Source organism: Balaenoptera acutorostrata, chromosome 15, assembly GCF_949987535.1.
Source record: "Balaenoptera acutorostrata chromosome 15, mBalAcu1.1, whole genome shotgun sequence".
Lineage (NCBI taxonomy): Eukaryota > Metazoa > Chordata > Mammalia > Artiodactyla > Balaenopteridae > Balaenoptera > Balaenoptera acutorostrata.
In genome coordinates, this window is record NC_080078.1 from 38,377,563 (window position 1) to 38,391,660 (window position 14,098).

General features: G+C 41.9%; 2 protein-coding genes across 4 annotated transcripts in view; one reads left to right on the forward strand and one right to left on the reverse strand.

The window, feature by feature from the left end:
- The window catches only part of MEIOB (meiosis specific with OB-fold), a 32,891-nt gene extending 28,095 nt beyond the window's left edge, over positions 1 to 4,796 (forward strand). Inside the window, exons 12-14 of one of the 3 annotated variants that reach the window (XM_057529626.1) lie at positions 267 to 450; positions 1,167 to 1,253; positions 4,394 to 4,796. In XM_057529626.1, the coding sequence (XP_057385609.1) occupies positions 267 to 450; positions 1,167 to 1,253; positions 4,394 to 4,504 (382 nt within the window). In that variant the 3' untranslated portion in view covers positions 4,505 to 4,796. The remainder of the gene's footprint in view (positions 1 to 266; positions 451 to 1,166; positions 1,254 to 4,393) is intronic. The other 2 variants (XM_057529627.1, XM_057529628.1) reach the window with 2 other exon arrangements.
- A 5,105-nt stretch (positions 4,797 to 9,901) lies between these two features.
- On the reverse strand, positions 9,902 to 14,050 carry FAHD1 (fumarylacetoacetate hydrolase domain containing 1). Its single transcript, XM_007181687.2, has one exon. It carries the CDS (start codon positions 13,757 to 13,759, stop codon positions 13,094 to 13,096), a length of 666 nt encoding a protein of 221 aa, XP_007181749.1. The 5' UTR covers positions 13,760 to 14,050; the 3' UTR covers positions 9,902 to 13,093.
- Positions 14,051 to 14,098: the final 48 nt, after the last annotated feature.

Here is a 14,098-nt window from a genome sequence, read left to right on the forward strand (position 1 = left end):
GGACTGGCTTGTCCCAGTTTCTGAAGCAGAAATACTGAAAATGAGGTTGACTGAATAGAAAGCATGTTGTATTGCTGTGCATTGTTCCTTGCTATTTTGTAGGTCTATTTTGTACCCTGCTCAGTGCTGAGCACTCTGTAATTACTTACTCTGTAAATATTCCAGGTGCTGACTTAGGCTAAAAGTCTAAGTGATAATTCTTCTGCTAGAGATCAGATTTGTCACTTAGGGCCTTCACATTCTATCTTGTCTTTGTTTCTTTTCAGTTCAGGCTGTGGTTACATTGTAAATGAAGCATCCAGCACTTGTACAACTTGCAAGAAAGATTCTTCAGAATTTAAATCAGTTTTTCGCAGCTTCCATATGCTAATTGATCTTACTGATCACACAGGTACCCTCCATTCCTGTAGTCTCACAGGAAGTGTTGCTGAGGAGACTTTGGGCTTCACGGTAAATAATAAAAAGGAAAATATGTTTAGAAATACTTCCAAATTGAATTCGCTTCCCCAAACATATAGGTTATTTTGGTGAACATTTGATAGAAATTAATTCATTAATAAAGAGGTCTGGGAAAAATCAATCTTGACTTAAACACACATTGTTTTAATGAACAAATAATTACATATTGCATATTAAAATCCTAGCTAACATTAACTGTTAGGAATAACAAGAGAGGTCCTTGGTGACAGTGGAGAATAAACATGACATTTTATATAGTCAAATAACAATGGGCAAAACAACACCTTGGAGACACTGAGCAGGGTCCTCTGTGAGGAGGGTTTGGCAGTATTTCACCTACCCAGGTGTATAAGGTCAGCCACGAGCTCTTCCTCAGTCTGCCCCATAGCACAGCAGCAGAGATTAGCTTGTGTGCTTGATGTTAGGTTTGATGTTTTTTATTGTTAGAACCTGCTCATGAAGTTTACCATTAAACCTCAGTGGTTTCCACTTTGTTAAGGGGAGCTTTCTGTGCCGAGCCACCTGGCTGGCTTCAGACATTCAGTTTAGAGCCTTTCTATCTAGCCTTATCTCCTCCATCAAGAGAATTGACCTGTAATTACTATGGATAAAATTCCATTTCCAGTGAGCAAATTTGTTTTACATTATTGTCAAGATGAGTTATCTATATATTCTTTGGAAATATTTGTTTAATTTTTTTTATCCAGGTAAATGAGTTTCTTGCAATGACGGATGAACAGAAAACAGCATTAAAGTGGCAATTTCTTTTGGAAAGAAGCAAAATTTATTTAAAAGTTAGTGCATTTTATAGTACTGTATTATTCTTTTTTAAAAAATATTTATTTATTTATTTGGTTGCGCCGGGTCTTAGTTGTGGCAGGCAGGCTCCTTAGTTGTGGTGTGCGAACTCTTAGTTGTGGCATGCATGTGAGATCTAGTTCCCTGACCAGGGATTGAACCCAGGCCCCCTGCACTGGGAGTGTGGGCTCTTAACCACTGCGTCACCAGGGAAGTCCCAGTACTATGTTATTCTATATGTTCAAGCAATAAGAAAATCCTGGAGTATGATATAATAAATTAGGGAATTTGTTATTTTTTAAATAAATTTATTTATTTTTATTTTTATTTATTTTTGGCTGCATTGGGTCTTCATTGCTGCGTGCAGGCTTTCTCTAGTTGCAGCGAGCAGGGGCTACTCTTTGTTGTGGTGCACGGGCTTCTCATTGCGGTGGCTTCTCTTGTTGCAGAACACGGGCTCTAGGCGCGTGGGCTTCAGTAGTTGTGGCATGCGGGCTCAGTAGTTGTGGCGCACGGGCTTAGTTGCTCCGCGGCATGTGGCATCCTCCCGGACCAGGGCTCGAACCCGTGTCCCCTGCACTGGCAGGCAGATTCTTAACCACTGCGCCACCAGGGAAGCCCAGGAATTTGTTATTTTTAATAATGCCCAGTTCCCAGATGTGCAGAAGGATTTGGCTACCATAGAAACAGTGGAAGTAATCAGCTTTTTTCATATAGTATAAAGAAGTTACAAATGATACAAAAGAAAAAGACCAACAAAGAAAATATTAACGCCGTTAATGTTAACTCCAAGGCTAGGAACTGGGCTTTAGAGTCAAAGCTGGGTCCCCCCCTGCCCCCATGTGCGATGCTCCTCACTTCAGTGAGCAGTATTCAATAGCAAGTTAAATGCTGCAGTGAGACAGACTTGGGTTTGACTCCCAGTCCCACCATTCCTCAGCCTATGTGACCCTGGGGAGGTTAATTAACTTCTCTAAGCCTCTAAAATTCTGTGCTCCTACAACTCTGATCAGAGCAGACTCCCGCAGCAATAGCAACACTTCAGTGTTGGAAGGCCACAGAACCTTAGTGTTAAAAGTGTAAAATGGGCAGTGGGACAAACTCCCCTTGTTTTGCAAATGAGGAAAATAGGACCAAGAAATGTTGCTTCTTGCCCCAGGTCACAGGTGAGATAGGGCTACAGTCTACATTATTTCAGATGTTTCCTCTTTTACACTCTTAAAAATTTTTGAGCTCTTAAGTGAGTTATATCTGTCAACATTTATTGTACTAGAACTTAACATTGAGAAAAATTTTAAATGTATTCATGAGCACACATTCTTTTAGCAGTTAGAACAATGATATCATCTCATGTCATGTAGCCTCTCGAAAACTACAGTGCACTCTGGTGAAAGAATGAGAGTAAGAAAGGCAAACAGCATTTTCGTATTATTATGAAGATAGCTTTGATCTCATGGATACCCTGAAAGAGTCTTTGAGAACACTGGGTCTGCTCCATCTCAGCCTCATAAGCAGGTTTTCCCATTTTCCTGTGGCTTCCTTTCCTTGCAGCCTCAAGCATATCTGAATAGATTGCAGACATGGAGTCACCAATGGCCTCAACAATATTTCTAGGACCTCAGTTTGAGGCCTCTTCATTACTAGGCCAAAGGGGGAAAATTACAGTAATATACTGCATCTCTTCCACCATTTGCATGAATCCACCTAAATACTGTACTGTCTATTCCCAAATCAGCATATACTCAGATCCTTGTCCAACTTTGTGGTTTCCCTCCAAACAGGAGGTACCAGTTGCTCTGAGTTTGATCAATTTAAATTCATGGTAATTTATTTATAGTTTCCCAAACTTGATTCATATATAGCAACAAATTGCTCTCAAGTAAATGGATATTGTACCTTTCCAAAGAATATGTTAAAAAGATATTTGTCAGATTTAACAAAGATTTCAAGCAGGTAGTGATTATATCACAAAATATAATAAAGATTGTGAGCCTCCGGCTTCCCTGGTGGCACAGTGGTTGATAGTCTGCCTGCCAATGCAGGGGACACGGGTTTGAGCCCTGGTCTGGGAGGATCCCACATGCCGCGGAGCAACTAGGCCCGTGAGCCACAACTACTGAGCCTGCGCGACTGGAGCCTGTGCTCCGCAACAAGTGAGGCCGCGATAGTGGGAGGCCCGCGCACCGCGATGAAGAGTGGCCCCCGCTTGCCGCAACTGGAGAGAGCCCTCGCACAGAAACGAAGACCCAACACAGCCAAAAAATAAATAAATAATAAAAGTGTTCAAAAAAAAAAAAAAAGATTGTGAGCCTCAAATACAATTTCAATTGTTATAAATCAGTTAAAACAGAACATGTAATTTAAAAAATAAGAACTTACATTGCTCTGCTAATAAGATAAAAACAAAGGATTTCCATATAGGACATTTTGTATATTTATCATATTTCAATTAAAAATAATGGCTACTTAAAGTGGTTCATTTGGAGGGATTTCAAAGTGAGTTATTCATTTCAATGTTTTAAAACACATAGTGATATTAGTATCACAGATCTTGTAAGATCTGATATTAGTGTTAAAGAATAATTTTCAAAAAGGTTAAATTGACTCATACAAAATAAAATGAATACATGTCAAAGATTTAATTCAATTCATTAATGAAGGAAATTAAAATGCCTAGCTGATGTGTCCTTCCACTACACTAAATAAAATGTTGGTGAGAGTGCTTTGTAAATTGTAAAAAGTGAGACATCATTATTAATCAACTGCATCATGATATCGTTGTGCTCTAACAGGTCACGTTACTGCTGTGGGTTCACGTCTGTCACAATTGGTTGTTTGAACACACTTTAAGCCCTTTTTTCTACATGTTGGATTTGAAATCCCAACTTTCCTACCTGAGAAAAAGGTCATGAAAAATTGATGTGGATTTTTACAAAATCACTGTCAGAAGCCAGATCTATAATTTTCTCCCAACTCTGCCTGAGACTGGAACTCTTTCCATTGTCTTACAGCTTTAATTGAAGTTTTTGTTCATATCTGTGAAGGAAACTCATTGCTGTTCTTTATTTGTGGTCGTTGGTTTTCAGCTTTGTATACCAGGTGATTTTAGAAACTAACTCTCTTTTTCTCCCTGCAGTTTTTTTTATCTCACAGAGCAAGGGGTGGACTGAGAGTGAGTGTGCTCTCCTGTAAGCTCGCAGATCCTATCGAGGCAAGTAGGAACTTGTCTGGACAAGGAAATATTTAAAAACCAGACGTCATTTTAAACTCTGGAAAAGAATACGAGTTTTAACCGCCTTTAAAGTGGAAAATGAGTTTGAAAATTACAGATAAAATTGTATTTTGTTGAAATGTGGTGAGAATGTTTCTGTAAATTGTTATTCTGTTTCCCCCTGGAGTCTGTTAAGAGTAAATCCTAAAATCTCCCTCTTATTCAAGTTCATTTCTTAGAAGGCCTTTTCTACTGGCTTTGCCCTCTCTCTTCCCAAGTTGGAAAGTGTTTGCATGAATTAATAAACAAGTTTAATCTTTCCCACAGATATGAATGATTTCTTTTCTTAAGCCCCTATCCTCTTTGTCTTGTTTGCCTGGAGAAAGATCAGAACCTATAAAACAACGTGGATATGGCTCAGACTACTTTGCTGGAGCTGATGGGCACAGACGACCGGTTCTTCCAGTGCTGGGTGGGGACGGCAGAAGTCCATGGGTGATACTGTGCAACTGTTTTGATCACTGTAGAGCTCTTCTAGTCGGTTGCTTTCTCTGATGACACATCAGAGCTACCCGATGCTTGTGAAGGCTTGCTGACTCAGGCTTGACATTTGTGAGTCTGAATCAACTCGGGGGAGACCAACTTCAGAAGTTTCACAAGCGGTGACGAGTCTTAGGAACTTGGAAGGGTGGGCGACCTGCTCTGCTTTGACAGGGGGACGGTCCCTCCACTTCAGCTGCCTTTGCAGCAGCCCCAGAGCGCTCTGCTCAGCTCCACACCATCTCCGGTCACTGGTCACTTGCTTCAGGGCACAGACCCACCGCTGCGGTCAGTGTTGATCCACAGTGTGGGAGGTTTGTCCAGCGTAATTTGGGTCTGGCACTTCAAAGGCTACACTTCACCCACCACAGGAGTGAAAAAAAAGAAGTAAGTGAACGAAATTCTTTTATAAAGCTGGTGTTGGGAGATAAACTTATCTTGTCAGTAATGTTTTCTCAGGCTTTAACCATATGCAGCCATGGGGGAGGGATATGAGTTGACACTTAGTGTGTCTAAATTGTGGTAATAAATGATGTAATGAAGATCTTGACCATAGTTGTGCAAATATCAAGTGTACCTGATGAAGGGCTTCCTTCCTTTCTCCCTCGGGGAGGGGATAGGTGTGTTAATCAGGGTGAATTGTGAAGGTGGACAGGGAAGGAAGGAAGGAAGGAAGGAGAGTGGTGCAGGGACAAGGATGCCTGGCTTAGATAGTGTGTCCGGCGCTGCTGTGCCAGGCCTCCTGGGGCTCTGACCTCTAGCAGCAGGTGTCAAAGTGCCAACACCTGGCACTTTGGGTGCCAGAACCAGCTGTCTGGGCTCCTATAGTCCATGGCCCTCAGCTGCTCTGACTGTTTCACCACTAGCCTCAACTGCATAATACAGGTGCAAAATACCAGCATTCTCAAAGTAGGTGCATATGCAGTACTTAGTGTTCCCTAACCAAGGCCTGTGAAGGCCTAGTGGGCAGCAGAGGGCTCTGCATGACTTCCTCACTGCTACCATGGTGACCTCTCAGTGGCATTTAACTAAGGAGACCCCATGCCTGTCACTAGAGGGACATCACAGTTGCTTATTTCATCTGATGAAATTGGAATCTACAGGGCTAGCTGTCATGCCACACTGAATCAGAGGTACTTCATAGAGCTTACTTAACTTACACATTCACAGAATGAAGATTACAAACTGGTCAGTATCTAAAATTTGGCTGTAGATTAGCCAGAATGCAGGTACTTGAAGTATCCATGAAAGAAAGAAGCATTCTGTCCCATCAACACAAAATCTACAACTCCCTGTCCAGGATCTCTCTTTCTCTGCTACTCTCCAGAAGCTGCTTTTCCTGGTCCTAGTGACTTCTGATCTACATGTTTTATATTGCTTTACATAAATAGTTTGGTGACTATATAATTTTTCCTAATCTTCTATTAGTGGTTCATTTAAATACAGTTTTCCTTTCCTAATTCTGCTTTGGTGAGGGTTTTTGTTGTTGTGGTTCAATACTCTGTACGTGGCAGAAACACAATATATATTTATCCACCTATTACTCATCTTGAGGAACCCTGGAGTTGTTTTTGCTTTTTAAATATTTTTTTCATAAAGTTTTATGTGTTTATGGTAGAAAAATTAGAGAAAATGATAAAAAAAGGAAAAGGAAAGAAAAGAAAACCCATAATCTCCCATCCCAATTTTTTTAAACTGGTAGAAAATATATTCTTTTCTTATAAATGTGTTTTTTTTTTTGTTTTTTTTTTTAAAGGATTTTCTTATTTATTTATTTATTTATTTATTTATTTATTTATTTATTTATTTTTGGCTGTGTTGGGTCTTCGGTTCGTGCGAGGGCTTTCTCCAGTTGCGGCAAGCGGGGGCCACTCTTCATCGCGGTGCGGGGACCGCTCTTCATCGCGGTGCGCGGGCCTTTCTCTATCGCGGCCCCTCCCGTCGCGGGGCACAGGCTCCAGATGCGCAGGCTCAGCAATTGTGGCTCACGGGCCCAGCTGCTCCGTGGCATGTGGGATCTTCCCAGACCAGGGCTCGAACCCGTGTCCCCTGCATTAGCAGGCAGATTCTCAACCACTGCGCCACCAGGGAAGCCCATAAATGTGTTTTTGTTTTGTTTTTTTATTGTGGTAAAATATACATCACATAAAATTTACCATTTTGACCATTTTTAAGTGTACAATTGAGTGGCATTAAGTACATTCACAATTTTGTGTAAACATCACCACTATCCATTTCCAGAAATTTTTAATCATCACAAATTGAAATTCTGTACTCATTAAGACAGTAACTCCCCATCTCCCCCTCCCCCAGTTTCTGATAACCTCTGATCTACTTGGTCTCTATGAGTTTGGCTATTCTTGGTACCTGATATACGTGGAATCATACAATATTTGTCCTTTTGTGTCTAGCTTATTTTTCTGAGCATAACGTTTTCAAGGTTCATCCATGTTATAACGTGTCAGAATTTCATTCCTTTTTATGGCTGAGTAGTATGTATGAATTGGATAAATGTACCACCTTTTGTTTATCTGTTAATATCTTGGTGGACAATTGGGCTGTTCCACCTTTTGGCTATTGTGATTAGCCAATCATAGCTACCTTGAACATCTGTGTACAAGCATCTCACATTTTTGTAAATGTCTTTCCTGAGTTTTTATCATCTCTCTATCCATCTATGTTAAAGCATATAATTTACAAAATAAAACCAAAAAATTAAAAACACATATAATTTACAAATACAGGTTATACTATAACCTGCTTTTACACTTAATAATTTATAATAAAGTTTTCATGCCATTAAATATTCTACATAATTTCAATAGCTACATATTATTTTATTATATGAGTATATGATAGTGAATGTAATCAATCTAATAACATTTGACATTTAAAATGTTTCCCATTTTTTGTTATTACAAATGATGGCTGTAGCTAAATCTTTGGCCACATTCTTAATTATTTCTTTGGGATAAGTTTCTAGATATTAAACTGCTGCAACAATGTTACATTATTGAATACTTTTTAATGTGATGGATTTTGTAATAAGCACTTTATTTATATTATCTGATTTATGCAATTACTGTTATTTTGCCCACTTGATAGATGGGACATGAAGGCCAAGTTAGAGGAGGTAGATGTGGAGGTGGCTGAGTGGGCAGGCTCTGTGGCTGCAGGCTCAACCCCCTCTGCTACTCCCAGGATGGACTCCAGCTCTAAGCTTCTCCACATTTGTGGTTCCCCTTTGGTAAATGGGGATAATAATATACCAACTCCTGCTGGCAACTGTTAAGACTAAATAAGTTAGTATATGTAAAGTGCTTAGACTCATGCACTTAGTATATGATCAATAAGTACCAGTTAGGGGCTTCCCTGGTGGCGCAGTGGTTGAGAATCTGCCTGCCAATGCAGGGGACATGGGTTCGAGCCCTGGTCTGGGAAGATCCCACATGCCGCGGAGCAACTAGGCCCGTGAGCCACAACTACTGAGCCTGCGCGTCTGGAGCCTGTGCTCCGCAACAAGAGAGGCCGCGACAGTGAGAGGCCCGCGCACCGTGATGAAGAGTGGCCCCCGCTTGCCGCAACTAGAGAAAGCCCTCGCACAGAAACGAAGACCCAACACAGCCAAAAATAAATAAATAAATAAATAAAAATTAAAAAAAAGAAAATAAGTACCAGTTATTGTAAATGTCGAGGTATAGCAATATCATTGGCACTCATATTTGGCAATATATTTGTTGTATTATGTCTATTCTGCTTTTATAATTTGAATTTTTTTCTAGTATCTTGTTAGATTTACAATTACTTTACTCTTTCCCTTTAGAATATATGAAGGTTTTAGCATATGAATTAATTGTATTGAAAGGAAATATAAAACTTCCTTGAAATCAGATCCTACACCAACATTTACACCAAAGATGTGCCCAATAGTCTTGTTAAGAAGATAACTGTGGGGACTTCCCTGGTGGTGCAATGGTTAAGAATCTACCTGCCAATACAGGGGACACGGGTTTGATCCCTCATCTGGGAAGATCCCACATGTCGCGGAGCAACTAAACCCGTGCACCACAACTACTGAGCCTGAGCTCTAGAGCCCTCGAGCCACAACTACTGAAGCCCGTGTGCCTAGAGCCTGTACTCTGCAACGAGAAGCCACCGCAATGAGAAGCCTGCACACCTTAAGAAAGAGTAGTCCCCGCTCGCCGCAACTAGAGAAAGCCCGTGCGCTGCAACGAAGACCCAATGCAATCAAAAATAAATACAATAAATTTATTTAAAAAAAGATAACTGTATAAACACATGAAAAGATATCAGCTTCACTATTAATCAGAGAAACGCAAATTAAAAAGATCATAGCCACAATACCCAGTGTTGGCTAGGGTGTGAGCAAAAAGGTCAAGTACAAATTAGTATATCCTTTGTCAAGTACAAATTAGTATATCCTTTCCCCTGGGCAATTTGGCAAAAAGTATCAAAATGTAACGTGCAAACTATTTAATCAATTTCACTTCTAAGACTTTCCCTAAGGAAATAAGTGCCAAATATGTGTATGGAGGATGTTCCTTGCATCATAGTTTCTAGTAGCAAAGCATTTGAAACCTATGCAACCTCTAGCGCAGGGGTTCCTAACCCCTGGTCCGGGCTGCACAGCAGGAGGTGAGTGGCTGGAGAGGGAGCAAAGCTTCATCTGTATTTACAGCTGCTTCCCATGGCTTGCATTACCACCTGAGCTCCACCTCCTGTATGTATGAGTATGGTGAGTTGTATAATTATTTCATTATATATTACAATGTAATAGTAATAGAAATAAAGTGTACAATAAATTCAATGCGCTTGAATCATCTGGAAACCGTTCTTCCCCTTCCCCCCCCCCCCCCCCGTGGAAAACTTGTCTTCCATGAAACCGGTCCCTGGTGCTAGAAACGTTGGGCACCACTTCTCTAGGGGAGTGTTGGGCTCCACCCAGATCTCTGGTAGGCACCTAGCCCTCAGCCTCTATGAAGGTTGGAGAATTACCTGGGGAAGTTACAGGAGAGGTGGGGGAGCAGATTCTGGCAATGACTTCCCCTTGGGATGGTCAGTGGACTGAAGCTCATCTCCAGTTCTGAGACCCTGTTCTTTCTTAGTTTGTTCCCTGCCTTTTCTACTTCCTCTTCACTTCCTTTCTCCTGAGAGCACTCCTAAAAATCACGTGAACAAATATCCCCACGTAAGGCTCTGCTTCTGGGGTACATGATCTAAGACACAGTCATTAAAAGTGGTTATGAAAATATGCACCGACCTGGAAAGATATTCACAGTATATGCCTAATGAACAATTAAAAAAAAGAAAAAGTCCAGAAGAACAGATGTCAAGCCATATACTCTATATGAACTAATAATATCATGGATTTTTTAAAAGTTGTGATAAGGGTATTGTGACTATATAGGAGAATGTCCTTATTTCTATGAGATGCATGCTGAAAGGGTAGAGTGTTTCTGCAACTCACTTAGTTTTCAGTTTTCCAAAACGTGTGTGTTTGTGTGTGTGTATACACACAGGGTGTGGGGTGGGAAGAGAGAGAATGAACATAGCAAATGTCAACAATTGTTGAATTTAGTGCAGGGTATATGGAGTTTGTTGTATTAGTCTTTCAACTTTATAGTAGGTTTAAATTTATTCAAAAATAAAAGTTGGTGAAAATGTACTTTCTGGGTATTAGGATTATTGCGATTTTAGCAACATCAGGAATTATGAGAATTGGTATCTCTCTTTTTGATTCCTGCAGTCAAGGAGTTTGTGTGCTATACCTGCAATGCTGATAGCAGCTGTCTGTGACAAAGCTTGTGCCACCACTGGGTGAACATTGACCTCAGGGGCACCGTACATTAGCTGGATGCTGGCTTGTTCACCCAAGGGGGCCATATGTGAACACTGCTCCTGCTGTGTACCTTTAGCTTGCTTTCAGATCTGTCAGCTTGGTAGACTTGGTTCAGCTGGACCTCATATCTGATAGTTTTACTAATAAACTCTCAATATAAGCATACCCTTGATTCATCTCTCCCACTATGGGAACCTAGCCAAAGGAAATAACTACTAGCAAATAATTAGAAAATATCTCAATGACCAAAAATGGAGGACTGACTTCATCATATGCAATCACTGAAATGTGCTGACTGACATGAAAAGACAGTCATGATATATAGTGAAAAAAGGTTAGAAAAGTGTATGATATGAACAAATTCTATTTAAAAGATCACAATTACATCTGCAGATTTGTAAGAAAGTACACCAAATGCTTAATTTGGACTGTCTCTGCATATGAAATTTGGGGTGTTTTGGTTTTTAGCTTATACATATTTTCTGAGTCTTCTATAATAAACATCTATTGTTTAAGCATTTGTAAAAAGAAATGTTATTAAAAGATAAAAGAAGGGAGTTCCCCAGTGGCCTAGTGGTTAGGATTCTGGGCTTTCACTGCTGCGGCCCGGATGTGGCCAAACAAAACAAAACAAAACAAAAAAGATAAAAGATAGCATGACATTTTATAAACAAATCCAACTATGACACTTCCTCATAATAAATTATAAATTGGGGGTTGCATAATACCTAAACATTTGAACTTTCTAATATATCTACTTAAAAGACGCAGCCTGCGTTGTGGTCAAGACTTCAGGTTTTGTACATTTAGAATGGATAAACAAGGTCCTACTATATAGCACAGGGAGCTATATCCAATCTCCTGGGATAAACCATAATGGAAAAGAATATTTTTTAAAAATTTCTGTATGTGTAAAACTGAGTCACTTTGCTGTGCAGCAGAGATTGGCACAACATTGTAAATCAACTATACTTCAATAAAAAAAAATACGGAAAAAAAAGACTTCAGGATTTGGTCTTGGGATGGCTGGGTTACATCTTGGCTCTGCCACTTAGCTGAGTGACCATACAGCCAGGCTGGCTAGCCTCTAAATCTGTCTCCATCTGTGTAACAGGGATGGTAGTAATAATACCACCCTCCAGTTTTGTTGAGGATTAAATAATACACAGAAAACTCTTGGCACAGTGCCTAGTAGTACTAAGTGCTCAATAAATGTTAGGAGCCAGCAGGTGCCTTCTGTTTAGGCTAACAGCAGGAGCTCCTGCCTGCCTAAGCCTAAAGGACTCCGCCAGGCACTCTGACAGCTGTGTTGTGCATCTCACTTAGCTTTTTGTCAGAGAAGGGAGCAGGTGAGAGCAAAAGCAGCACTCAGAGGCAGTTTGACTTCCCTGAAGCTTCCTTATCGCTGGGTGCGAGGTACAGGTGCTGATTAACTCTGTTAATAAAGCACAGTATTCTGGAGGCCAAAGGCCAAAGACCAAGGTCTGAAGCCCCTTAATGAGGATGTGTCCCTCCTAACCACTATTGGGGGGAAAAAAGTACACTTTTAGGTCACACAAAAGACAGCATATTTATTTGGGAAACAATAGTTTCAAAATTATCTCCTGAACTCAGAATCTATGGGCCAGAATACACACCCTAAGTAAACAAGTGAGGTTTTCATTAATTGTTCACTTATTAAATAAAACTTTTAATTAACTATGTGGAGTAGTGTTTTTCCACATTTGCATGATAAGAATCACTTGGAGTGCCAGAGATTGATTCCATTAATTAATACATTAGGCCTGGGATGGCCCAGTAATTTGGAAATTTTTACTTTTACAAATACCTCCAGATGATTTTCATGATCAAGGGGCTTTGGGAAACACTGATGAAACGTGCTTTTCCATTTCCTTTGCAGATTTTAAGTCTTGAACACGTGGTCCCAGAATGACCCACTGAAGTCTTATCCAGTCCAGTTTCAGGAAAGGAAAGTAAGTTTTCTGAACATTTGGCTTGTTGTTTCCTAGGAGGCACTGCTTCTCCTTTCCATTTCTGGCCCAGCTCTTCTAGATCAAGTTTTTCTCCGACAGTCCATCTTCCTTGAGTTGAGGCATAGCAATCCAATCATCTTAAAAAATTGGTTTCTCATTAAAGTATTATCATATTAAATAACCTTTTCTTGCTTTTGTCTTGTTCCCCTTCCCCCTGAAACGTGTTAAGAAGTTAGGGTGCTTTGTATACACTCAATATTCTGGCTTTTCCACCTTAAATCTCATACTGACGACCCCGTGTATGCCAGCCTGGATCTCATCGTTTTCTTTAACGGGTCCCACTCCCTTTGGCGTCCCGGTCAAGATAATATCTCCTTCTTCCAAGGTCATGATCTTTGAAACGTAGCTGATGATGTAGGGGATGGAAAAAATCATGGAGGATGTTTCACCCTCCTGCCTGAGTTCGCCGTTGACCTTGAGCCAGAGCTTCAGGTTGTGAGGGTCAGGGATCTTCTCTTTGGGCACGAACGCGCTGACCGGGCAGGAGGCCGTGAAGCTCTTGGCCAGAGTCCAGGGCAGCCCCTTTTTCTTGCACTCGTCCTGCACGTCCCTGGCGGTCATGTCCAGGCACAGGGCATAGCCGGCCACATAGTCCATGGCTGCGGCCTCCGGGACGGCGCGGCAGCGCTTGCCCATCACCACGGCCAGCTCGAGCTCGTGGTGCAGGTTGCGGGTGTAGGCGGGCACGAGGACCGGCGAGCCCTCGGGGGCGTACGCGGTTGACGGCTTCAGGAACAGCACCGGCTCGCTCAGTGCGGCGCTCTGCATCTCCCTGACGTGATCTGCGTAGTTCCTGCCCACGCACACGATGTTCTTCCCCCACTCCCAGAAGCGGGACAGCGGTCTGGTGGCAGCCATGCTCCTGCCTGTTGCCCCCCGGAGTCACGTGGACTCTGCCCGGCTGGCCACCGGACGCCGAAGGCTACCCGGAGAGGACCAACTACCTCGGAGAGCCGTCCCGCGGACTCCGCCAAGTGCCCGGGAGTCGCGGCGCCCGTCCTCTTGGGAGCGGCTGTCCAGTGGCTGCCCCGGGGCTGCCCGGCCTGAGGACACGGCCCGCTCCCCAGAGAAAATCTGAGGATCTTGCGCAGGTGCCTCTCAGGTGGCCCTCAGATCCGCGGCAGCCGGACGCGAGGGAGGCACCGGTGTGGCCGCGAGCGCTGATTGGCCGGAGGGCGGGGCGAGCTGAGGACACGG